The sequence below is a fragment of the Gobius niger genome (genome assembly GCF_951799975.1).
Source record: "Gobius niger genome assembly, chromosome: 4".
In the NCBI taxonomy this organism is placed as follows: domain Eukaryota; kingdom Metazoa; phylum Chordata; class Actinopteri; order Gobiiformes; family Gobiidae; genus Gobius; species Gobius niger.
Window position 1 is genome coordinate 2,320,112 of NC_136855.1, and position 27,132 is coordinate 2,347,243.

At 43.5% G+C, this 27,132-nt stretch overlaps 2 protein-coding genes across 2 annotated transcripts in view; both read left to right on the forward strand.

The window, feature by feature from the left end:
- Positions 1-27,132, forward strand: part of LOC306962382 (NACHT, LRR and PYD domains-containing protein 3-like) — a gene marked incomplete at its 3' end in the record, with an annotated part of 111,973 nt that overhangs the window by 47,565 nt on the left and 37,276 nt on the right. The gene's annotated exons all lie outside the window — the stretch shown is intronic.
- LOC306962063 (protein NLRC3-like) lies at positions 1,647-17,099 on the forward strand. The gene is made up of 6 exons (XM_079555100.1): positions 1,647-1,760; positions 4,790-6,542; positions 10,442-10,609; positions 10,675-10,842; positions 10,962-11,008; positions 15,981-17,099. Exons 1-6 carry the CDS (start codon positions 1,724-1,726, stop codon positions 16,523-16,525), a joined length of 2,718 nt encoding a protein of 905 aa, XP_079411226.1. The 5' UTR covers positions 1,647-1,723; the 3' UTR covers positions 16,526-17,099.

Genomic DNA, 27,132 nt, shown 5'->3' on the forward strand with positions numbered 1-27,132 from the left:
AAACATAAACCTGTTCTTTTCTTACTGAGTCATGTTTCTAAAATACATTTGGGCGGCACAGTGGCTCAGCAGTTAGCTCTGGTGTTTCACAGTAACAACCATCACTGAGTACAGCGTGAAACAATAATGAGTCCAGTGTGGCACCTTGAGGAACTTGTCAACACGGGCTTTTAAAGTGCAATACAAGTGTAAGCCGTTCTGATCATCATTATTATTATGACGTGATTCAAATCAAAGACTGACCTGTTGCTGTGACAGTGGCTCAGTGGTTAAAGCTTTTGTCCTGTAATCTAAAGTCTGCGGTTCAAATCCAGCCCCAGCACATCCTGTTGTTGTGTCTTTGGGCAGGACACTCCACACCTTCAGAGCATGTGTTACATGTGAGTCTTGTGACATGAACAATAATGATTATAATAATGCCATTTGTAACAATTGAACAGAATCATGATAAATATGATAAAAGAGTGATCCTTTGAGAACCCGTTAAGAGGCCGAACCAAGAGGCCGTTTGGACGGATACAAACCACATGTGTCTTTAAGGCTCTGGTCCACATTTGTTTGGACCTGTTTCCTCTGGACAATCATACACAGAGTTCCTGTTTGGTTCTGTGTGAAGCTGTGACTGTGCTGCTGTTTTCCAGGTCAGGAGGCAGTGGTCTGTCTTTGAAAAGTGACCACTCAAAATATAAACCTCCAGACTTTGAGGATCCAGGACCAGACTCAGGGTAAGACCTTCAGTTTCTCTGTATTTAGAGACAAATGTATTAGTATGAACTGATCTCACCTGAAACACAGCAACAAAGAACATTACATAAATCAATAAGTTCTATCTAATGCTGAAATATGAAACAAATATTCACAGAGTTAATGGGAAACATAAAGGTTTGTCTTTTTAACAAGAGAAAAACACTAGAAACGTGCAGTATGTTTATAATAAAAACAGTAGAGAATTTTGATCGGTTTAGAAATGTGATTAAGAGCCAACACACAATACAGTTCATGATAAGTTGATCTGTTTTTCCTCCAGTGAAGTGACTGATCTTCAGCCTCGATGTCAGATGTTGAGTGTGACATAGTTTTAATATTTATCCCACAGAGATGAGCGCCTCGAGGGTCTCAGTGCGGAGTGTGACCTGGACGCTGTTTTCAGGGTCTGTACCAGAACCTCCTTCTCCTCAGGCCTCTGTCTGTCCTGACCTCATGTGTCTCAAACTCATCTGTCGCCTTTTACTGAACATTCAGACCATCACTGATGTACAGGCACAGTGTGACGTGATGGTTCTTTGCTCTATTTCTGTTACAGCGACTGGAGGAGGATGTTCTGACCTTTGTCAAAGAGGAACTGAGGAGGTTCCACAGGCTGCTGGCCACAGAGCATCCAGAGAAGAGATCAGAGAGGAGCTCAGAGAGGAGATCAGAGAGGAGCCCAGAGAGGAGCTCAGAGAGGAGCCCAGAGAGGAGATCAGAGAGGAGCCCAGAGAGGAGCTCAGAGAGGAGCTCAGAGAGGAGCTCAGAGAGGAGATCAGAGAGGAGATCAGAGAGGAGATCAGAGAGGAGCTCAGAGAGGAGCTCAGAGAGGAGCCCAGAGAGGAGCTCAGAGAGGAGCCCAGAGAGGAGCTCAGAGAGGAGCTCAGAGAGGAGCCCAGAGAGGAGCTCAGAGAGTGAGGAGGAGCTGAGCTGCAGAGAGGCTGTGCTGAACATCACTCTGGACTTCCTGAGGAGGATGAAGCAGGAGCATCTGGCCCAGCATCTGCAGAACTGTAAGAACTCTGTCTGAAGATTTAATTTAGAATGAATTATAAAAATAGATGGATAATTTATTAATACATGATTTAGTTGATCATTTGAAATATGCGGGCTACAAGCCACAGAACCTAAATCATAATAAATAAAGTTACAGTCCGCACATGTACCAGCAGCAGCAAACGTCTGTAAGTCTCTAGACTCAAGTTCCCAAAGTTTGTGTCCTGACATTAGCCTTGATGTGACCCCCACAGTTCATACCTGAGCTACTTGAGGCGACGAACGAATGCGTCCAGATTGTCCTGGTGTAGAGACGTAAACAGAACCCGAAAAGAAAGGGAGCCATGGAGGAGTGTTCTGGCACTGCCATGGCCTCGACTGACAGGGGTGCCCCCAAACACATGGAGCATCACTATAAACACGCTTTTAAAAGTACACAGTGTTAACCCGAGCCACATGCATGCTGTGTTAGGACGCAGCTGAGGTGGCTAGGACATCTGTTCCGGATGCCTCCTGGTCGCCTCCCTCTGAGGTGTTCCAGGCATGTCCTATTGAGAGGAGGCCCAGGACACTAATTAATTGCGGATATTTGGCGCCATTTCATCATGAAGAGCTTCAATAGAAAAGCAGTGAGAACGACAGCGGGACATAGATACTTGGCTCCTCGGACAAGAGAAGAGTTTTTCCGCGTCAGCTGTGCTGGGACTCAGGCAGGGAACAGGTACGAGACTACGAGCACTAAAAAGGCTTCCCTCTGGATGTCTCGCTCTGTTTCCACGTTATAATGCGCTCGTCTCCGCCTGTTATGTGTCACGTGTTTCCATATACTAGTAGCACAAGCGTTCCCAAAGGTTTTTGCTTTTGTTTGGGGGCAGAGGCATTGCTGCTTTGGTTTGCGTTGTTGATACAGCCTTTGGCGAACAAATGCCACATAAAAAAGCCATACACCATTCTATTGGCAACGTTTATATACGTTTATATGCATTTGAGTGAGTGAATCCAGGCTCCTACTGAATGAACTGAAACCTCACGGCATTTGTTGCAGAAGTTCTCCTCACTCCAACTGTTTAGCAATTGTTTAAGTGTCTAAAGATCCAACATAACTGCAGTTCTCAGTATAAAGGTGCGTACACACCAAACGTGCGTCCACGCCCCATCTGCCTCTCGTTGGACGCCAAACAACGCCGCTTCACATACTTCACACTCGCGACAAACGCCTGTTTGCTGGCGCGTGAAGTTTTGCAAGCGTCATACATAGGAGGCGTGTCTGGCCACCGGTTGTTGACTCAGGGCGCACTCACACTTGACATCTGAACCTGCCACTCTCTAGCTCGTTTGAGGAAAGGCCTGGATGCCCCAAACGGCCCGCGCTCACACTTACACAAACGAACCGAGCCGTGGCCGAGTACGTGAGCAGCAGCAGCGCAACATAATGCGGAAGAAAAAAAAAACCTAAACAGCTGCGTGAAATAATGTCTATGAGCCCTGTCAAATCTCTTCACTACACTTTTCTTTGCATTTACTACAGTTTAACAAAAAGGGCTATGGTGAATATAATAGTCGATTTTAATAAAGCAGAGAAATAGAGAAGTGCAGGTCCCTCTGTCCCGCTCAGCTGAGGCGGGGGGTGGAGCAGCACCTGCCGCTCTGAGCCTTTCTTTGGAGTCAAATACAGCCTTCAAAACAAGGCTACGAGAACAGAAGATCTGACACTCAGTTTATGTCATTCATGGCTGCTTCGGCCACTGGTTAAACAGCTTTATGTTGGTGAACTCCTGGAAGTCTACGCTTTACGTTACAACAAAGCACTTAACACGAACGCGCATCAAAATCACAAGTGATAAAAGCACCTGCAGGTTTTATCTGTCCGACTAAAGCCTGCGGCCAAACCAGGTGCAGCAGCAGAGAAGCTCGGACACAGGGCTGGAGAAGCGCAGCCGCTCCCGTAAAGTCAGCCCGAGACATGCGTGAAGCGGCCAGGGCGTCGGGAGTGAGCAGTCGGGGAGACGAGCGGTATGTGGCCGGGGGTCCGGGGAGCCGCCCGGGAGCGAATCGGTCGGGGCCGGGAAGACGAGAGCGAGGCAGCCGCTGCTCTGTTTGATAAATAGCCTTTTCTCACTGTTTTACGTGACAAATGCACCCGCCCATACAACAGCCGCTTGTATCCGTGCGTGTGCGCAAACACAAGCAACCAAGCCGCGCTCTGGCCCCCCTCCTCTAAGCGGCCAAAGTCCGGAACCGAGTCCGACTCGGGCATGGTTTGATTGTACTCACACTACACAAACGAACCGCGCAGAAGGGGCTTCCAGCGTTGGGCGCGGTTCGGATGGACAAGTGTGAGTGCGCCCTTAAAGTCCCGGGCCCTGTTCGATGACCTGCTGTCACGCATTGGGACACAGGCGCTCCTGGCTCATGTTGGCCCCTTCTTGAAAGAAGGAGGAGGTGTCCCTCAAACTCTTCCACTTATTTTTGCACACCTCCGCTGAAAAAATCTATATATTTTTTACAATGTGTTGACTAATATTACAGTTACTGTATGTTTCCAACATGCAATGCAAATGAAGTGGTATTGATGGTTACACATGGTTTCACAGGGCAGGTTCATTAAAATTGACACACAAAAAATGCTTTGGTAGAACAAGATATTACCTCACGACGATCAACTTGTCCTCCATGTTGCAGGTAACAGGTGACGCCTGAGCCCAGTCAGCATCCCTGATTGGTTAACAAGGCATAAATGAACGCACGTGTAGATTGGATTACTTGAGTGCATGAAGCAGTGGGCGCGGCCTCCCTGTTCGCTCACCGCGCTGTTCTCCCTGGCTTTGACACGCGTTTTTCCTCATCCGCTCGCGTTTGCTACGCTTAATACGCGCGGACAGCTTTGCTTGCATTTCGGAGCGCGTTGAAGCACCTCTACATAGGGTTAACATGGAAGTTGGAGGCGTGGACGCTTTTGGTGTGTACGCACCTTAACGCGTCGTTCAGTCACTGGTTCTCGTCACAGTCGATCTGCTGATCTTTGGTCTGATGTGTTTTCTTACAGGTCACATTTCTCCAGTTCAAAATAAACTGAAGAGTCGTCTGCAGCAGAAGTTCAGTCATCTGTGTGAAGGCGTGGCTAAAGCAGGAGACCACGCCCCCCTGAAGCAGATCTACACAGAGCTGTACATCACAGAGGGCGGGGCCTCAGAGGTCAACCAGGAACACGAGGTCAGACACATGGAGACCGCCTCCAGACCAGCTGCTGATGAGACCAGCATCACCTGTGAAGACATGTTTAAACGACCCGAGTCTGAAGAGCCAATCAGGACGGTGCTGACGAAGGGCGTGGCTGGTGTGGGGAAAACAGTGCTGACTCAGAAGTTCAGTCTGGACTGGGCTGAAGGCAGAGCCCACCAGGACGTCCAGCTGCTGTTCCCCTTCACTTTCAGAGAGCTCAATGTGCTCCGAGGCTCAGAGTTCAGCCTGGTGGAGCTGATCCATCACTTCTTCAGTCAAACCAAAGATCTCAGCAGCTTTAAGTTCATCCAGCTGCTCTTCATCTTTGACGGTCTGGACGAGTGCAGACTTCCTCTGGACTTCAGCCGGACCCGGGTCCTGACGGAGCCCACAGAGAGCGCCTCAGTGGAGGAGCTGCTGGTGAACCTCATCAGGGGGGACCTGCTTCCCTCCGCTCGCCTCTGGATAACCACACGCCCAGCGGCGGCCAATCAGATCCCTGCTGAGTGCGTCGCTATGGTGACAGAGGTGCGAGGGTTCACTGACCCACAGAAGGAGCAGTACTTCATGAAGAGGTTCACAGACGAGGCCACAGCCGTCATCTCCCACATCAAGAGCATCCGCAGCCTGTACATCATGTGCTACATCCCAGTCTTCTGCTGGATCCTCTCCACTGTTTTACAGAAGCTCCTGAAGCAAACAGAGAAACCAGAGCTGCCCAAGACTCTGACTGAGATGTACGTCCACTTCCTGGTGGTCCAGGCCAAAGTCAAGAACATCAAGTATCATAAGGGATCAGGAGCAGACCTTCACTGGACTGAAGAGACTATAAAGATGGTGCGGTCTCTGGGAAAACTGGCCTTTGAGCAGCTGCTGAAAGGAAACCTGATCTTCTATAAGAGTGACCTGAGTGAGTGTGGGCTGGACGCTGCAGAGATCGCTCGTTACTCTGGAGTCTTCACAGAGGTCTTTAGAGAAGAACAAGGTCTGTACGAGGACAAGGTCTTCTGCTTCATCCATCTGAGTGTGCAGGAGTTTCTGGCTGCGCTTCACGTCCATCAGACCTTCATGGAGTCTGGGGTCAACCTGCTGTCACCACCACACTCCTCTGAGAGACCTGAGGCCTTCTACCGCTCTGCTGTGGACCTGGCCTTGCAGAGTCCAAACGGACACCTGGACCTGTTCCTGCGTTTCCTCCTGGGGCTGTCTCAGCCGACCAATCAAAGCCTGTTGAGTGGTCTGCTGACTGAGACAGGAAGTGACTGGACCAATCAGGAGACAGTCTGTTACATCAAAGATAAGCTGAATAAAAAGGGTCTGTCTGCAGAGAGGAGCCTGAACCTGTTCCACTGTCTGAACGAACTGAACGACCACAGCCTGATGGAGGAGATACAGAAGTTCATGAGAAAAGGACGTCTCTCTGACAGAAACATGTCTCCTGCTCTGTGGTCTGCTCTGTCCTTCCTCCTACTGTCCTCAGACTCAGCCCTGGAGCAGTTTGACCTCAGGAAATACTGTGCCACAGAGAGGGCTCTCCGGAACCTTCTGCCGGTCGTCAAAGCCTCCACCAAAGCCATGTGAGTCCAGACTGTGTTTAACACTTGTGTCATTGTCACCAAGTAGAAAATGGTCAACAACGCCACCTAGTGTTGATTTAAAAGAGGTTAATAACAGGTTTAGAAGGTTCTTATTGAAAAACACTAGGTTTAACAAAATGTTTTTGTTCAAATACCTTATGCGTTTCGACGGACTGGAATTACTTTCGTCAGAGACGTCTCAAACTTGCATGATGTGTCTCTTATCAGATGTTCTTCCCAGGCATAGATACAGACAGCATCGCGTCATAGAAGGGGGCGTGGCCTCACCAAGGGGGAAAACAGAATCTTTTGGGAAACACCATTTTCACTCTTTTTAGCCATTTTCTTGCGAAATATAAACTTACTCAGGACATACAAATAAAGTCAAGTCTAAATCGGGTCCTGTGGATGTTATAGCTATAACAAAATGACTAAAGAGTAAAGTAGTTCTTAGAGCCTTTATTAACACAAGAGGACAGCGTGATGACAGTCGTAGGAGACTCTGCCAGTTTGAGTCAGTCAACCTTACATTGCACAGAGGACAGTTTTATTGCCCTACAACAAAACATTTGAACCTGAAGGACACTGCACGGACATCCAGCACTAAATACTAATATGTAAGCTTACAACTGCAATTTCCTGATTATCAATGACCTTTGTCACTCAGGTTAGCAGAAGGCCAACTCAGGTCATCAAGAAGGTCACATACCCAATTCTATGACATTGTAAACCAGGCAGTTGCTCTCACACGTAAGGTAAGGTAAGGTGGTACTTTATTGATCTCACAGATGGAGAAATTGCATTCGATGAGAGAGCATCCGGCAGCAGCACCCATTCAGTGGCACCACTCTTTTTTTTTTCTTTGGTGAAAAATGGTTGTGTCGCGGCCGCCATCTTCACTGTTTTGGTCACAGGAGGAGCACTGGTTGATGGGAAATCCGTAGACGATGACCACGGCGGTGGAGCTCTTGCGCTTGGCCACGATGTTCTTGGCCACACAGGTGTAGTTGGCCGTGTCGGACAGACGCGCCTGCTTGATGATCAGGATGGTCCATGGTGATGTAGAAGTTCCTGTCCTCGGCCGGGTCGATGATCTCGTTGTCCTTCAGCCACTCCACCCGCATGACCTTGGAGGAAGGAGAAACTGTAGCTGCCCTCTGTCTCCTCTGATCATCTGAAACGGTGCACCGCCTCCTGGGCTTGTCCCCGTCTCAGAGCGTAGTGTCCTGCACTGGTCAGCTCCACCTCGTCCTTCCTCTTCCTCCTGCACAGCTCCCTCCACAGTCTATCACCATCTCCTCGTTGGTCCCTTTTGTTGTTTCCTGTAGCTCCTCTTGTGACGCCTCCTCCGTGCTGCAGGTGTGGGGGCTCTTGGTGCCTCTTCACTGTTCAGTGTCTTAGAAGAAGATGTTTGTAGATCTCAAATGGGTTTAGCTGATAAGCTAAAACAACAGTTTATACTATTTTAAAGATATATACATAAGAAAGTCTTCAGTCCATATGGATGTTTATTCACAGCAGATATTTCAGTAGAAGCGGAAAAAAACGGCAGTCATAGCTAGCATGAACGTTAGCGTGATGTTAACATGAAACATCATGTTAGCATTTTCCGTAATGCCCCACTGAGTAAAGCTGCGTACAGACCACACGCTTTTCAGGCGTCAAAAACGAGCCTAAAACCCGTAGTTATAGGTTTGTGCTTACCTGAAGTCAGACGCTTGTCACAAATGTCAGCGACGCTCTGGCCGCACATCAGCGTGTGTTCGTAGAGCTTACAACAGGCATCCTCGAGGCCCAAACACATTCCCAGCTCAGATTCAGACAATGATATAAGTTTTCTCGTTTCTCGTCTTTTAATCCTGGTTGTTTAGATAAAGAAACACTGATGTGTTTGTAAAAGTCCCAGAGCTGCTGTAGCTCCGCTTCACAATGAAGCTAATCCTCGGTGAAAAGCTTCTTGACGCTCCGCACAGGAGGCGTGTGACTCGCTTGTTGATGCTCCCTGAGGCTCGTCCTCCATGTGTTTTCAATGTAAACCTGACGCTTGGCAGCGTTTGGTGTGGAAGCACCTTAAAAACCATTAACCATTTGCCACAGTCAGACTGTTTTTTTTGTCCTTACATTGTTGGCTTACAAAAAACTGTATATTCTTATCCATAAATGCCACAAAGTCGTCTGTGTTTTGTTGAATGTTTAGTTTTATGAGGTAAATGTATCATTAGCATGTTTTGCTACGACACCTGGCCTATGGCTTCTGTATGACTTTAATCACTGCTACAAATGCGGCACAACAGCAGTGCCCAAGCACATACGACACACACGTGATGAAAATAATGCATCAGCAAGAAGGAAGGTCAAACTAAAATAACAAAGATACAGCATCTGACTAACCTGAGCAGAGCAACTTCTCGTAGCGTCAGGTAAAGCTGCTCCACTTTAGTCCAAACTCCGTTTAGTTTGACAGAAAGAGTCGTCCATGACGTGGCAGAAGTAAAGCCTCATGATAGTTTCTGCTCCTCGTTTCCTGATGAGTCCATGAGCGATTTTAGAGACCGTGGAAATCATTTCACTCTCACTAACTTCACCAAGAAATCTGCATTGCATGACTTTCACCTGTGCAGCTTTTATTTTCGTTATGTAGTGGTTTAGATTTGAAAGATTTGGGCAACACTGACGAAAAATGAATTCAATTCATCAGACATTTTTTCACCTCTTCCCTCCATATTCTGTTGATTCATTCAGTATAATGTCTGACTACAATTCATTTTACTGCCCATAAACTCCCTTAGAACTTCCCACATTCCTTTGATATTACTTTTGTTTTCCATTAACAAGTTTGTATAATAATCTTTCATCACAGGAGTCAGATTATTTTTATAAATATTTTTTATAAAGCTAAACTTCTCTTTATATTATTTTAATATACCTTTTGTTATCCAGGTTATTATTATATTTTGCTATATCATTCAGTATTTTTGTTGGGTATTTTTAATTATAAAACCATAGATACTTTAAAAAAAAATATTTATAAGCTTAATTCACATTATTTGTACTATAAACATGTTCCCAGAGTTCTTTCATAAGATCATCCCTAAAGGTGTTTAGTCTTTCCTCAGTTCTTAACCCAATAACTTTACTGCACTTTTCTTTTTTTTTTTTTTACTTCACAGAAGTGAGTTACAAATATTGGTAAATGATCAGTTGTATCATTTATCAAAAGAAGACTTTCACAGTTTTTTAAAGTAAATGAACAAAAATGTTGTCACTGAATGTGGCACAACTGGAGGTTATTGGGCTCGGCCTGGTCATGTTGGAGAAAGGCCTCTGCTATACATTTGATCTAGGAAATCTGAACTATGATTAGACACATTCAAGCAAATTATAGACACTTTATTTTCATTCATTCCAACTAATAATTGCTCCAGCTTGTTATTAAATGCTGTAATGCTCGACCCTGAAGTTCTATATGTGCATGTGACGACAATATTCCTCTGTTTGTTCATTTGGATCTCAGCAGTGAAACATTCCATTAAATCTTCTGCTGCAGTCGTCATACACTCTATTGTTTTACATTTCAGCTCACTAACATAAAGAGCTGCCCCCCCTCCTCTCTTCTTGATCCGATTCACATAAAACAATTCATAACCTTCAAAATGAAACTCCACACCTTCCTCATCCGTTAACCAAGTCTCAGACAGAGCTATAACAGCACATTTATGTTGTAATGTGTTCAAATAATCATGTATTTGAACACAGGCTTCTACAATTCACATGAAGAAGAGAAAATGAACCAGACGTTTCTATATTACTATTAAATTCTGCGTCTGTATAATATTTACAAATATTTGTTTTGCCTCTACATCGTGGCTCTGGTCTCTGATGGTCCTCTCTGTCCTCAGTCTGAGCCTCTGTGGTCTGTCCCAGAGCGTCTGTGCTCCTCTGGCCTCAGTCCTCAGCTCCTCCAGTCTGACTCACCTGGACCTCAGCAACAATGACCTCCAGGACTCAGGAGTGGAGCTGCTGTGTGAGGGACTGAAGAGCGCCCCCTGCAGACTGGAGACTCTCAGGTGAGACGCTCTCATGAAGGACTCTGTCTGTGTCCACATCAGAGGCTAATGCTGTGTGTCTTTAGTCTGTCTGGATGTTTGGTCACAGAGAGGGGCGGGGCTTCTCTGGCCACAGCTCTAAGCTCCGCCTCCTCCCATCTAAGAGAGTTAGACCTGAGCTACAACCATCCAGGAGCCTCCACCGAGCTGCTGACGGCTCTACAGGCCCCACACGGGCCCCTGCAGACACTGAGGTGAGGCCTGGTCCTAGTCCTGGTCCTGGTCCTGGTCCTGGTCCTGGTCCTGGTCCTGGTCCTGGTCCTAGTCCTGGTTCTGGTCCTGGTCGACAGTAAACTGGACTTGTGTGTTTCAGGCTGGATCCTGCTGGAGAACAGTGGATGGTTCCAGGTCTGAGGAAATGTGAGTCTGATTCATTCACAACATGAGAAACACTCACCTCCGAGTGTTCAGCCTCAGATACAAGTCTGTGGCCGGTTCTCAACACTCATGAACATATGTATGTTGAAGTATGGACTTGGGGAGAACGGGAACACGCAGAACGGTTAAACGAGGAATTGGAACAGTGTTCTCTTACTCAGGGCTGTCAGCGCACAGCTGAGCTCACCTTCACCTGTGTACCTTTAACTTCTCGGGAGAAAGACAAGGGAAAGAAAAATATTTAGTGGTATATGCAGTGATTACTTCAAGACCTTTGTGTCTGTTTATTTTTATGTTCAACTACATTTTTCAGAGACTTGAAACATTCATGCTAACTTGTTTCTAATAGAAGCACAAATCTTCCATTAGCGCTAACATGATTGTGAATGAGCTCCACAGTAAATCTGTAGCTTGGTTGTGGGGTTTGTCCTCCCGCTGCTGCTGGTTCCCTCTCAGCCTGTGGCAGCTTTATTCATGGTCATCAGTCACTACAACAATCCCACCATCAAAATGAAATGTGTGCACGATTAACACTGCAATCTTTGGACATGGGCCGACCAGGGAAGAGTTAAAAAAGTGATTCCATTTGCTTCATGGAGTCATGTGAAAGTCATAAAATGTTAATCCTTGTTCAATGAAGGTTCTTAAGTCGTCGTCTGGACTCTGTAGTTTAAGTGTCGAACGTTTCGCCTCTTCATCCAAAAGGCTTCGTCAGCGACACTAAAGTTTCAGCTCAGCCCGCAGCCCCTCCTCTTTGGTCTTGCCCTCTGCACTGGTGGGCACCTCTGTAGCCCTATGTCTGAGCCCTAGTTTGTGCTGGAGTGGATGGTTTGAGTCAAACATCAAATATCAAACCCAGGAATCAAACCCACTCACTGGCTCAGATATGTGGACGACACGTGGATCAAAAAAACAATGAGACGGCACATCAGCAACAACAGAACAATAATCTACAGTGATCAGCTTTGAAGAGTTCAGGACACATCGATACTCTGGAGTGAGCAGGTGGTTAGAGACGCTCTGCTTCAGAGGTGTTTCCTCACAGGTGAGAGTAACGGTAGTTTCTGGGGAGGAGCCGGGCCTACCCCAACTCCTCCCTTTGGTCTTTATCTGGGCTGCGAGCTGAACAGAACCTTAGTTCGCTGACGAAGCCTTTTGGATGAAGAGGCGAAACGTTCGAGACTCAACCACTGAGTACAGAAGACGACCTGAATACCTTCACTGAAGTATCTCTGGGTAAGTTGAAAGTCGGACTCACGTTAACTTCACAAGTGATTCCCCCAACTTCTCTCACAGTGACGGGGACAGAGACAGTGTCCGCTACTGCGTACATGCGGAGTGATATGAAAGACCTGTATTACAAGCACCAACTCCGTTGCCATTGGCAGCGGTCAGTATTTTTTTCAGAGGTACTATATCAGGAAATAATGACCGGTAGAACGTTGGAAAATCCCATTCAAATCAATGGAGCTTCTACTTATATTGTGAAGAGCCGAATAATACAGAATAATAATACATGTGTAACAAAAGGCTTGGATTTGACTTTTCTAATGTTATTGTACATCAACATGTACAGCACTTCTCCCTGACTTCAACAAAACCATCTTTATCATGACTGTTGGAATCATCCACTTTCAAATGTCAACATTTAGTTTTGAAAGCCAAGTATGAGTCGAAATAAATAATGTTTCCGTCAAATAAATCATTCAAATAACCAAAGGACCTTTTCAGTTCTGAAGTAACACATCTGACACTTGTTATTGAAGGACAGTGATTATCTATTCACTAAATGTTTGATATGATAAGATATAATGACAAAGATCGCTCCAGTATTTACTCATTTGTAATGAAACGACCTGACTTCATATATTAGCCAAACTATTACAGTCATATAAATACACAGTAACAACAGTCACGAACAAACTGTTGGTCTCAAGTTTTCACAACTTTAACCCTTGTGTCGTCCTATGGACATTTTTGTACATTTTGCAACATTTTCTTTTCATTTGACCATTTTGTCTGTGCTGCAGCTTGAGACGTGGATTTCTGCACCAAATGTTCTTTTGAGACAAATTTTCTGAATCCAGTGTTTGTTTTTCTCTCAGGTCTTTTATTTTGGAGATCTGCATTTTCCATACGTCGCCCCCTAGTGGACAAAAATGTACACGCTTTTCAAACTGCTATAAAAAACACATACTTTCATCTTTTTTCAGTTTTTCATAAATCTGAAGAATCACTTCTCACGTTCACAAAACTCCCAAACATGTTTTTATTTGGGGATTTTAACCCTTTGTTTGTCAGTTTGAAAACAACATAAAAACCTCATTATCTTTATAATAATGAACAGGTCAGAGCTGGACTTTGGTGGATTTTAGGGCCTTGGACGTGTCAAAGATGAGACAAAAATCTATTTGAAGCTTTTGTAGTTTTTCTGTAGTGACAGATTTACAACTTTCCACACGTCGCCCCCTAGTGTACACAAATGTACACGCCTAAAAACAGCCAGAAAATCGACATTTTTACAGATTTGTTTCCACTTCTTTTTGTTTAAATCACATGAACTACTTGAACCTTTTCCAAAACTACCAAACATGTAACAAAGTTCTGTATTTTTATCCTTAAAATCACAGTTTCAAAACATAAAACTAAAAAAAAGCACTTGAGTGTGATTATATTTGTAATAATCACATGTGGAGCTGAGGCTTTGTCTGTTTCCAGAGCCGTGTTTGTGTCACAGATGAAGTGAAATGGATTTGATGCTTTTATAGTTTTTCTGTAGTGGACGATTCTTTATGTGAAAATGGCAGCGGCTGAAACAGCCCCATTGACTTCCATTGTACATGTTTTTCTTTGCTCTTCCAGAGCCGTTTAAAACTTTTTACAATGTCAGCGTTTCATTTGGAAGAAAAGGAGTGAATTTGAACATTTTTACTGAGTTTCATCAGATTGGAGCTCATTCCCATTGTTGCACATGAATAAAATCACTGTATTTTCTCCTATTGAATATAATGGAAATAAGTCATATATAATAATAAATCTCACTGAAATACGGCATAAAATCACTTCATCTGTGACATCAGGGTTTCATTTGGAAGAAAATTAGTGACATTTGACATTTTTACTGTTTTTCATGAATTTCAACTTTTTTGACAGTGTCAAATGCCAGTGTTGTTTCATATTCTACAGTTTGTAAACTCTGTGTTTATGTGATAACCAGAGCGCGGGGGCGGAGCCTCATTTTTAGTTTTTTTTAGCTAAAATAACCTGGACAAAGAGCTGCAGTCTGGATTTATTCTCGTGTTTCCTCAGGTTCACAAACCTGGGCCTCGTTTTTAAAACCGAGACTTTTCTGCTTCAAAACTAACCACTGATTGTGACGCTCCCACTCAGCTGTTTTGGTGTTGAAGATTTTAAACTGTAAAAATCTTCACACTAAACATTATTGTCGATAAATCACTTGTTCATTTTAAAAATGTTCATATATTTTATAGAAAACACAAAGACAAACAAATCCTGTAGTCTCCCCTGGGCCACAGCTTCAGTATCAGCCGACTGAAGATACAGCATCTGTTACAATGTTAGAAAAGTGGAAAATTCTGAAATGTAGAGAAAATGTCAAATTCAGCTCCTTTTCTTCCAAATGAAACGCTGACATCACAGATATGTGACTGTTTTCCTGTATTACAGTGAGATTTAAAATGTGAAGTTTTATGTGAGAAAAGTCCAGGTTCTGCCATGGCTCCATTATATCCTAATGGGAAAATAACAGGATTTCATTCATCTGCCGACAACAGGAACAAGGTCCAAACTGAAGAAATACACGAAAAATGTCAAATCTGACTCTTGTTCTTCAAAATGAAATGCTGACATTATAAATGTATGACTTTTATATGGAGACAGGAGAGCAAAGAAAAGTGCAAGTCCTGAATGTCTTTATAATGGAAGTCAATGGAGCCAAGAACATTTAGACAGAAAGAATCGTCACTACAGAAAAACTACAAATGCAGTTAAATCAATATTAGTCCAAACTTTGACACGTCCAAGGCTCTAAACACCATCAAAGCCCCAGCTCTACAGTGTTTATTATTCAGAAAATATTCAACTTTATATGTTTTTACTCAGACATTTTGTAAAGTTTACAAAATAAAACTGGCATTTAAAGGTTAAAATCCATTAAATAATTATATGTTTGGTAGTTTTGGAAAGACATCGAGTAGTTCAAGGGATTTATGTAAAAACAGTAGAAACAAATGTGTCTGTGGTGATGTTCTGGCTGTTTTTAGGCGTGTGTCGGTGAAAGTCAGAAACTTTGACACAAGTTTAACGACAATGGAGCCTTTGAAAACCAGCGGAGCTTCAGGAACTTTGAGCCCAGACAGAGCTCGCCCGCTCAGCTACAACTCACTGCGTGGGCGGCGAAGTGGCCCAAGCGGCCGGATCCTACTTTCACTTGGGATTGAACTGACCATTGGCTTTACTTTACAAATGGACATTTCTCGCCTCAAATCGCCTTCAACGTGAATTTTAGAGGAACAATAAAACAGGCAACATTAAACTTGAACTTCAGACTGGGTAAAGGGGGCGGGGCCAGAACAACATCCGGGGATTGAACTGTTCTCAGTCTGATGTGAACTTTGACCTGGAACAGTTCTCGGGCCGGCTCTGATGACGTTTCACGAGTACTCGAGTACACGAGCACAAGAACCAGAAACGGCCTGTGTCTTCACCTCAGCACATGACTTTACTGCACTGATGTCCGCCCCAGGGCAGCTGTGGCTACATAGGTGACCATCAGTGTTTAGTCCCGGCAGCTGTGCTCTTGTTTATTCTTCTGGTTATGATGATTATTGTTCGACTGATTTTGTGCCTCATTTTGGCTTCAGATGGTTCATATCTAACGATGATGATGACATTTATATTCCACTTTAGTCATTATTGTGTTTGTGTTTCTCAGATTACTGTGAACTCACTCTGGACCCAAACACAGTTTACAGAGGACTCGAACTGTCAGAGGACAAACGGACTGTGGGACGAGAGAACACACCTAAGCCTCCGGATCATGAGGACAGATTCACAGACTGGCCTCAGGTCCTGAGCTCCTCCGGCCTGAGGGGGCGCTGTTACTGGGAGGTGCAGTGGGAAGGAGAGGAGGTTGATATCTCAGTGAGTTACAGAGGAATCAGACGGAGAGAAGACGACAGTCGGTTTGGAGAAAATGATCAGTCCTGGACGATGAGGATCGAGAGGGGACGGAATTATTTCTTACACAATAAGAAAAAACAGTCAGATGTTTCCTCATTTATGAAATACTTTAAATCCCCATCCGGTCGAGTGGGTGTGTTCCTGGACTCTGAGGCTGGAGCTCTGTCCTTCTATGACGTCAGCTCTGATGGAAAACTGTCCCACCTCCACACCTTCATCAGCTCCTTCACTGAGCCTCTGTTCCCAGGGTTTGGACTGACAGGGTTTGGGGCGTCTGTGTCTCTGGTGAATGTGTAAACAGGAAGGACACGGCGCCCCCTGGTGGACTGACTCATTCTGCTTTGGTTTTATTCTTAATGAATGATTTGAATGTCTCTCTCTGACTGTGGGTTCATAAAGTCTGATCTTCTCCTGTATTTTCTTCCATATCTCAGAGTTTAAATGCAGAGTTAAATGCTGCTGGTCAATAGAATCGTACTGGATCATATTTGACATGAACTGAAGCCGGTGCACTCTCAAAGATGAAGGATGTCGTCTACGGCATCATCAAAATGAGGATTATTTAGAGTCAAACATGTGGTGGATAAATGTTCCCCACGTGTGTGAAGCGGCTGAAGAACTTTTCAAAAGTATCAAATCATTGATCTTTGCTGCTGATCACACATTGGGATGTTGTGGGTTTTAGTTCCTCATGAGTTTGCTGTGAGTAAATACGACGCTGAGGAAATGACGGTAAAAGAGCCAAGGAAACCATGACTGATCAGGTCCAGAGTAACATTGATCAGTTTCAACTCTTTAGCCTGGATTGTTTTGGTGATTAAACATCATTTCTTTGCAGTATTATAGTCATGTCAACAGCTTTTGCTAAAGAGATAATATGTCAAATAAACATTAGGATGATTCTGTTCCAATGCTCCTAAAGGTGCTGTAAATGCTTCTAATTCTACCAAAACATACATTTATTACTTCTATTCTCTTATCGTCATCAACACTGTTGTTCCAATCACAACATTTTGGATCAATGTGTTTCTTTAGTTTCTCTGCCTGAACCAGGGTTTAAAAGTCTGTCAATGAATTTAGCCAAAATCAAGGCCTTAAATGTCATTAAAAAGCATGAATTGGACTCAAGCTGGCATTAAATCTAAATCTACTGGAAAACCATGACATTGCTCTACAATATATACCGGATAAGTTCATGAAAAAGAACAAAGTTATGTCTGAATCTACAACAGTTTCCCCTGTTTTGTCCAATTCTTTTTCTTTGATGAAATGTTTGTAAATGTTCATTGAAATCTGCACAGATTGTTTTCTGCCTTTGTGTCATTCAAATCTAGTATGTGGGCATTAAAAAGCCTGAAATGTGAGTTGCTTCTGCCTGAATAAACCCTGATGTTTGAAGAACACAAATGTGTGAGAGACTCAATAAAGACGTGAACATAAAGTCACATGGCTCCTTTCTTTCATCTCCACTGGTGCATTTGTTGATGTGGCTCTTCAGATTCTCCACAGTCGTGACTCTTTTCCTCAGACTCTTTCCTCCAGACTCACATGTCACATGTGTGAGTGTTTTCTTTACAGTCAGTGTCCTGGAGCGTCTTCAGGGACATGTCCTCCTGTGACTGTCCACAAGTTCAGGCGCAGGAGGAGGGAGTACTCAGTTACATCAAGTACATGTACTCAAGTAACTGGACTTTTATGGTATTTTCTTTACAAATATTACAATTTTCACATTATTTCATGTTTTGTTTCTCATCATTTATGTCACAACTTGAATCAAGCTTTTACGCTCAGTTACTCAAGAAAGACTTTTTGCTCTTACTTGAGTAATTATTGGGGCCAGTACTTTTGACTTGTAGGCTACTTGAGTAACGTTCCTTTTCCTTGAGTAAATATTCTGTCCGCTCGACCACCTCTGACCACGTGATGTCCACACTAAGCTCATGGGGAAAGTGCACAAAGCTGACATGTAGAGAGCACTTTTAGAACATGAGCTGCATTACGTGTGCTCACTTTGTCTTCCTCGTATATGTTTGGATGGGATTATTTACAGAAAAGGAAATGTGTGAAATATCTTCTTTTTACAGCGAGACACCGATGTCACCGACTGCAGGAGGAGCAGCGACTTCCCCAATAAAACATCCAGGTTTTACTCAATAACATCAGGGTCAAACTCTCCAATCAGAGTTCACTGCAGGCCCGGAGCCGAGGCAGATCTACCACGCTGAGGCGGAGTCACCGGGATAGGGCGCCCTCTGCTGGTACAGGCGGATCCACCACCGTATTATACATGTGATCTTTTACAGCTGTGTTGTTCGGGTCAGGGTCTGTTCTTTGCTCTGACGGTGAGGCGTCTGTCTGGTCTGTGGGAGAAGCTGAAATGCGTTCACAAACGTTTCAAATACTTTTCTTCACAAACTCTTTCTAACAAACGCGAGACGCTGCGTGATCTGAGGCTCCTCTCGGTTCTCGGGGCCGTGATGTGTCCGCCTTGATCCAAAAGGTGCCTTTATGAAGTTCAAGTTCATATAAATAAGGCTGAAATCACACACAGTGAAGCGGCCGACGACCTGTGGGACTCAGGAGCGGCTCCCCCTTTATAGAGCACCACCACAGCACCTCCTAGTGGTGACACATGGTGACACAGCTGCTGTAACAAGACTGGACATTCATATTTTTTCAAACTCTTTTCCACATAATGATGTTAATCCACTTCAGTTCTGCACAAAACCACTAAAATATCCAAATATTTATATACATTGACTTCCATTAGAAAGTCACTTGTTCATGGCTCTGCCGTCGCACTATAAAATCCTTCATCTTGATCATTCGTGGTTTCTTCTGTTCGGAGGAGGTCACATTTACTACTGAACACTTCATTCATCAAGCGACTGATGTGAAAATGCCAACGTGGGTTTGGGGAATATTGGATTGATAAAGCAAACACACGGGCACTCACCCAGACCAGCTCAGATGTGCTCCATCGTTTAGGACACAGGCCCCGCCCACTGCTCCTATTGGTCAGCGTCTGTCAGGGTCTGAGTGAGAGACAGGCGAATAACCAGTCACCAACCAACTAACCAATCACAATGAGCCAATGAGCGAGGAACATGCTTCTCTTTGGTCCTCATGGCGGGGAGCTGACGATGCTGTCATGGTCCTGGCGCTCATTAGAAAGAGGACTGAGGACATGGATTCTTCTGTTTGTTTAAAGAGGACACATGATTCATAAGAGTGACTGTAAACACCAGGAGTACCTCTGCTGTCCTTTGTCACTACAGCAGCTCTAGAGTCTGCTGGGAAATAACGCTGTGCTTGATGGAAAAACATGTATAATAATTCCATGTAAAGAAAGTAAACTCTGGTTATTATGAAGCAGCAAAAGCCAGACCTCATCCATGACCGTGAGCGACATCATAATGACCACGCCCACTTTTGCTCAATGTTCCACAATCTGAAGCTGCTCAAGTGTGGAGTGTGTTTTGGAGAGAATGTTGCTGTCTTTAATATGTAATAATAAATATGTACTCGTGTCCATTTGAAGCAGCCTAAAACATGTACAGTAGGGGTAATCCTCCAGCGAGTTACTCCTGACCCTGCCTTCTGCTGCTTTATATGATCATGCTAACATGGGTTTTAGAAAAAGATGAGCAAAAAGAAGCATTTAGTGGGAGGAAAGATGAAGGAAACGATTGGTTTTCCTCGTACCACAGTCAGAACAATAACACAGCCAGAAAAAGTCTGTATTTTAAAGTCTGCTTTGATTTCCACCACAGACGGATCAGTTAAAGCCTGAACCACTGAGCGCTGTTGTAATGACACTCTGCCACTAGATGTCACTGTGGAGAGACTGTTTCAAGCTGTGATTCGAAGCACAAATGGCTTCAGCGGCTTCAGTGTTTCATAAAGCCCGACTCTGGATGTGACTCTGAAGCTCCTCCACAATGCTGAGCTCACTCTGCTCCACCGTCACTTCTTTGGACTCACGTTTGTGTCGTCCTTTCAGACTTCAGTCAGACAAAGCTCATCCAAAACTACGACTCACATCACGTTTTTGTCGAGGGATAAAATCCATTCAAATGACCCGGGACTAAAAACATGTGAACTTCCTGTGATGAAGTTTGTACGAGCCTCATGTTGAAATGTTCTGCCAAAGGAACAGCTCCAGGTCTTTGTCCCTGTGATTCAAGAAAATATATATATATGCAAGGTTGACTGAGCCAGTTTTAGATTGAGATTGAATTGACGTGACATTTTAGTCTAGACGAGCATTAAGATGTGGAGTAAAAGAAAATGATATTGTTAAATAACTAAGACTAAATGAAAAGGTCATCATGAACACCGGCCAAAGTCTGATTTGAACATTTCTGCTTTAAACAGGCCAATGTCTAAAGATAAAAACAACAGACACTGCTGTCCAAATGGTAGAGTTTCATTTTGTCATGTGATTATTATAAGTCTATTTTTGCTTCTAGTTTGAATGACAGATCCTGAAACATCTGGATTGGTTCTATAGGCGTCTCCCAGTCACGTGACCAGAAATGCAAGCGCGCGACATTTTGAAGGGAAGCAAAAATGGCCAATGCAACAGAAAACGATGGCGATTCCACACAATTATGCAGCGTTTTTTCACCTACATCTGTTACGACTCACTTACAAGGAAATGCAGCACTTGGATCTGCAAACAAACTGTCATGGTTGGATATTACAGACCCAGACACGCTTCAGCCGAGTTATTTACTGAACAACATCCCTTCACTCGAGTTTGCCCATATTTACATAGTACATAGTTTCTTGATTGATTTTCCGTCTTCATACACAGGAAAATCATTAAAAGCATAAAAAAGCCTTTCTGCATACAGATGTTTTGAGTCAGGATGGGTATCGAATACATCTGTATGGCGACCAAGAAGAAAGGATATTCTCATTGTCAGGAGTAAGGTAAGTTACTGACACTTCGCTAAACCAGCAGGCTAATAGGTTAGGTTAATTTATTTGTACCCGTGGGTAAATTCGTTTTGCAATTCTGACTAGTCGACACATTATACAAAGATAAAACATCACACATGTTTAAATATAAAACTTGTAAGTGCTCCAGATACTAACAGGATGTGCCTTTGGTACAGAAACAACTGAAGTTTAAAGGAATAGGCCACCGTTTTTACATACTGAGATATGTTCTTACCTAACCTGAGACGAGTTAATATATCCCCGTCTGGTCTTTGTCCGTGCGCTCTGTCACGCAAACGGAGCCTCTCCCACATGTCACATAGCTCCAAAAAAGCTCACGAAAGAAGCTACCAAGCTCTTCCACGTGTTCCCTATTTAAATAAAGTTACGTGAAGTGTTTTCATGCGAAGTATATTTACACAGAAATGTAGCATGTCGATTTTATAATCAGATAAAAAGGGGGACTATATTGTGAGGCGTAATGATATGAGGAGCACAACGTCCACACAATAACTCCAAAAGGTTTTTGACGGAAGTGAGCGGGGGAAGTCTTTAGGAGTTACTGCGCGGACGTTTTACTCCTCGTATCATTACGCCTCACAATATAGTCCCCCTTTTTATTTGCTTATAAAATCGTCATGCTACATTTCTGTGTAAATATACTTCGCTTGAAAACACTTCACGTAACTTTATTTAAATAGGGAACACGTGGAAGAGCTTGGGAGCTTCTATCGTGAGCTTTTTTGGAGCTATGTGACATGTGGGAGAGGCTCCGTTTGCGTGACAGAGCGCACGGACAAAGACCAGACGGGGATATATTAACTCGTCTAAGGTTAGGTAAGAACATATCTCAGTATGTAAAAACGGTGGCCTATTCCTTTAAGACACTTGACAGTAACAAAGATAAAAAAGCCGTGTCAGGGGCGATTTGATCCCGACTTGTTCATAAAGGAAAGGGCAGCGGGAACAAAGCTTTTCTTAAAACGGTTCGTGTGGCTCATTGGCATCAAAAACCGACGCCCAGACGGAAGCATCGAAACTCTGAATGCAAAGGATGCTCTGTGTCTTTACGATGCTTCGTGCCGTCCTCTCTAACTGTCTATCCTGCAGAAAGTCCAAACTGGTCTGAGGCCGAGGACTTTACTTGACCACTTGACCAGCTGATTCAAGGCGTTTTTGTTTCTAACAGAAGAGCTCCCGTACCAGGCGACCAGGCAGAAAGCTCGGGTCGCTTCGATGAATGCCCGATAGAAAAGTGTCATCACAGTTTGATCTACATGAAAGAAGGACAGTTTCCGAAGACAATACAGTCTTCAATAATTGTAATCAATAATTGTAATCAATAATTGTTCTAAGACACCTGTAGGACTCCACACACTCCACTGGTTGTCCCTTTATATATGTTACAACATGTGGGAGAGCGCTCTTCCTAAAGTCGATGATCATATCTTTTGTTTTTGCAACATTCAAGAGAAGATAAGACTCATCTCACCATTTGACAAAATCCTCAACAACTGGGCCATGCTGACTTTCATTTTTGTGAAGTAGACGCACAATAACTGTGAAGTAGATTTACAATAACTGTGAAGTAGACTTACAATAACTGTGAAGTAGACTTACAATAACTGTGAAGTAGACTCACAATAACTGTAAAACAATACTGTTCTGTAAAACACACTGAATTGAACACCAGCTTGTTGTATAGATCGCTCTTTCACAGATTAACGAACAGTAAATCTCACACTGACAGTAAATCCTTCTATGCTACAGCAGTTTTCAATAATTTGATGAGATATCCGATTGAAAAGTACAACGGGACCCCATTAAAAGAGGAAAGACATGAGAAATTCTGATTTGCATCCAACTGTGCAACAAGTTTCAGGCATTTCAGCGGTTTTGAAATGTAGATTTAAATGAAACGTGGGTGTGAGTTCATCTGGAGGTCATTAGCGTGTGTCCCGTCCAGATGGAGGAACTGAGTTGGCGTGACGTCATGCAGAAGGCACCTATAAGTGGCTCCGGAGTATAAGGCCCTGTCCCAACACTCGCACTTCCACCCTCGCGCCCCTCATATGCGCGTTCCCGATGGTGGGGGCGAGTGCGTAGGGTGTCCCAATCCTCCAGAGGGGTCTTTGGCCCCGCCCCCTTCGCGCCGAAGCCGAAGGAACAAACCTCAGCACCGTTGACAAACCTCTCACACCAGCATGTTCTTCAATCTCTCATTTGCAAAGTCGTTCCTCTAAATGTGGCTCCAGCTTTTAGCCCGGGATCAGCTTTGTTTTGTTTTCTTCTAAAAGTAACCTCTGCTTCTCGCTCACTCCTAACTTTCTTTCTGCTGCTCCATTAGCCTGCAGTGCCCTCTAGTGGCAAAATTATATATTTGAATAAAAAAAATCCACATATTAGTCGCTCCGGAGAATAAGACGCACCCCCTGCCAAACTATGAAAAAAAGTGCGACTTATAGTCCGGAAAATACGGTATTTCTGACAGAAATACTGTATGAGGAACATTTTGTTGCAAGTTAAACATGTATAATTGTCCAAATAGCACTGCATTTTCAACGACCAAATTAAGATGGTGGATTGAGCCATGTTTAAATGTATGGTTTTATTTAGTGACACATCAGGCCTTGTCTACACACAGCAGGGTGTTTATAAAGCCACCCTGCGTCTAGAAAGAAAACTTAAGTCCACACAGCCCTGCTTTAACCTCATAAGCCCCGCCTTAACCCAGTGCTTTTTCTACAGGGTATTTTTTGTGTCCTTTATTTATCCAGGATAAAACTCATTGAGATTAAAAATGTCTTTTTCAAGAGTGTCCTTTACCCAAATCTAAATCAGCACTTCCATTGTATTGACTCTTCTGTCAGAGCGCGAAGTCCGTTCATTAAGCGGAGAACGAGGGAAAATGTTCTCCGCCTGAACAATCGATAAAACCAACACAGTTTTTCTAAATGCAAAGACAGATTTAGTGGCAGAGGTGACCTTCAGCCACTTAAAGCAGTACTAAGTAACGTGTTTACCTTAATAAATCCTTTCCGTCGTCCCTGTGGGGGAAATACAAGTGTTTATGGGATGATTGGAGGGTCTTTCATCGCCCCCTGGTGTCTCTGGACAGAAAACCATGTTTGCAACTTGACTGCCACCGGTCCGGAGAAAGCAATACACACTAATGGAATCACGAAGAAGAAGCTAACATGCTAACGGCCAAAGCTAACTTTGGGCTAACGTCACTTTAAACAGTATTTACAGCCAAGTTTGAGTGAAAAATAATATTTCCATTGTATAATTGGATGCACAGTAACCCTCTCTCCCTTCGCCTTTCCTGTCAGCGTAGTATTTACTCTCCAAGACAATAAAAATCGTAACTTGCTACTACACCTGCAGTTGCGCTTATGGCCTCTAGGGGGAAGAGTTACTTAGTACTGCTTTAATTCTCCACTAGATGGAGACAATTTAGTCTGGTCCGAGTTAAAGCCCTGTTTGTCTGTCAGACGTGGGGTACCCGAGCCCGCGGCCGGTCCCTGAGCAGCAGAGGTCGTTCAGTGAAGACGTCCTGAGGGGAATCATCCGAAACGTCCCGAGGAACCACCTCAACCGGCCGCTCAACCGACTGCTGCACCTGCTGGGACTCACACCGGGCGTCCACCGCCAGAGGTAGGAGCGCACTGGGACCAGAGCCGGGGGTCAAGAGGTCAACTGGTTTTAGATGTAGCTGATGATGATCCAGCCTCTAAAATGAGCTGTCCTGACCTCCGTGTAGGAGTAGCAGTGCGCACTAGTCCAGTAGAAGTAACACAACTGCTTTTTGATCATGTGTGGTTGTTTCTGCGTTGGGCAGCCTGACAGTTAGTTCCTGAAGCAGGGTTTAGCATGAGCAGCTACTTTGTGCTAATCCAATGCCCTCTGATCTGACTCTGCTCTGATCACATGTAGTGTGTCCTCAGCCTCAGTTGCTTTTATGTTTCGATGTTTCAGGAGCATATACAGAGACCTCCTGTTCCTGTGTCTCGTGGCTCTGGGCCGAGAGAACATCGACATCGGTCAGTCCACACCTGAAAACCGTCGACCCAGTGTTTCAACGGCATTACAACCAATCTTTGGACATGTTAAACATCCTACTTTTGTCTTCCTTCTCAGTCGACGTTTGTGACATTACTTCGTAGTAAAAATATCATGTTTAGTTGCTCATAAGTACAAGTACGAGTATTGCAGGTGCAGAGAGATGTATTTCAAAGATTGGGCTGTAACAAATAACGCTGCTAAATCCTGATGAACTGCTAATACATTGGTCTCCATTGAAGGTGAGACGCTGCCGGTGAATTTCCCAAATAGTTCTGTAGAGAATCAGCACAATGATTAAACATGTTGTTGTTTTGTTTCCAGGTGAAAGTTTCTGTGTTGCCAGATAGAACCAAAAGTGTGACTTATTCTCTGTTGTTTGTGACGCTGTTTCTCTCCCGCTCAGACGCGTTCGACCGCGAGTACAGACTGGCTGTTATAAATGATCTATTCACTGAGTCATGTCTGTATATTTATTTATTTATTTATTTATTTCAGTCATGTTAGTTACATGTTTTCACATTTCAACAACTATACATGATTTTTTTAATATTTTTTTTAATATACATGATTGAAAAGGAGCACGATGAAGACAACGCTTATGCTAAGTGCCCCTTTCTTCAGATACAAAAGGTAGAAAAAAAAAACAAAAACATAAACGGTCTGATTCGCAGGTATTATACTTTAAGCCATAAGCTAGAATAAACAGCACAGGTACTACTGTTTTTAAAGTTAAAATCTAATATTCACAGCAGTGTGTAAGAGTTGATATTTGTTGATTTGAGCTGTTTTTTAAATCGGTGCACTGTGGAGGAGTTCTTTAAATTCAAGGGCAGGGCGTTCCACTGTTTGACTCCGCTTCTGGGTTGTTCTGGCAAAAGGGAGAGTAAAGTGAAGTTTTCTACGACTGGATGCATCGGCGTTGAATACAAACATCAATTGTACAGATTGAGGCAATCGAAAAAATCTGTAATTTTATGAGATCTTGTAATTTTAATAGTTTTGATTTCATAAACAGTTGATTTGTATGTTCTCTACTATGAGTTTTATTTATTATTCTTATAGCTTTTTTTTGTATTTTTATCAGCGGTTCAATTGTAGTTTATGTGTTTCCCCAAACTTCTGAGCAATAAAGTAAGTGAGGAAGTATTAAAGTGCAGTATAAGACCCTTTAAGATTCATGATTTAAAAAATATTTAACTTTGTGAAGAACAGCAATGTTTCTACATAATTTATTTCTAATACTGTGGACATGAGATTTCCAATTAAATTTTTCATCCAGTGTCACACCCAAAAACTTAAGTTCAGATACTCTTTCAATATTTCTTCCATTTAAAGACAGCTGGATATCCACGTATATTATAGTCTGGCTGTTTTATTCACTCAGTCACGTCTGTATATTATAGTCTGGCTGTTTTATTCACTGAGTCATGTCTGTATATTAGAGTCTGGCTGTTTTATTCACTCAGTCATGTCTGTATATTATAGTCTGGCTGTTTTATTCACTGAGTCATGTCTGTATATTATAGTCTGGCTGTTTTCTTCACTGAGTCATGTCTGTATATTAGAGTCTGGCTGTTTTATTCACTCAGTCATGTCTGTATATTATAGTCTGGCTGTTTTATTCACTCAGTCATGTCTGTATATTATAGTCTGGCTGTTTTATTCACTCAGTCATGTCTGTATATTATAGTCTGGCTGTTTTATTCACTCAGTCATGTCTGTATATTAGAGTCTGGCTGTTTTATTCACTCAGTCATGTCTGTATATTATAGTCAGGCTGTTTTATTCACTCAGTCATGTCTGTATATTATAGTCTGGCTGTTTTATTCACTCAGTCATGTCTGTATATTAGAGTCTGGCTGTTTTATTCACTCAGTCATGTCTGTATATTA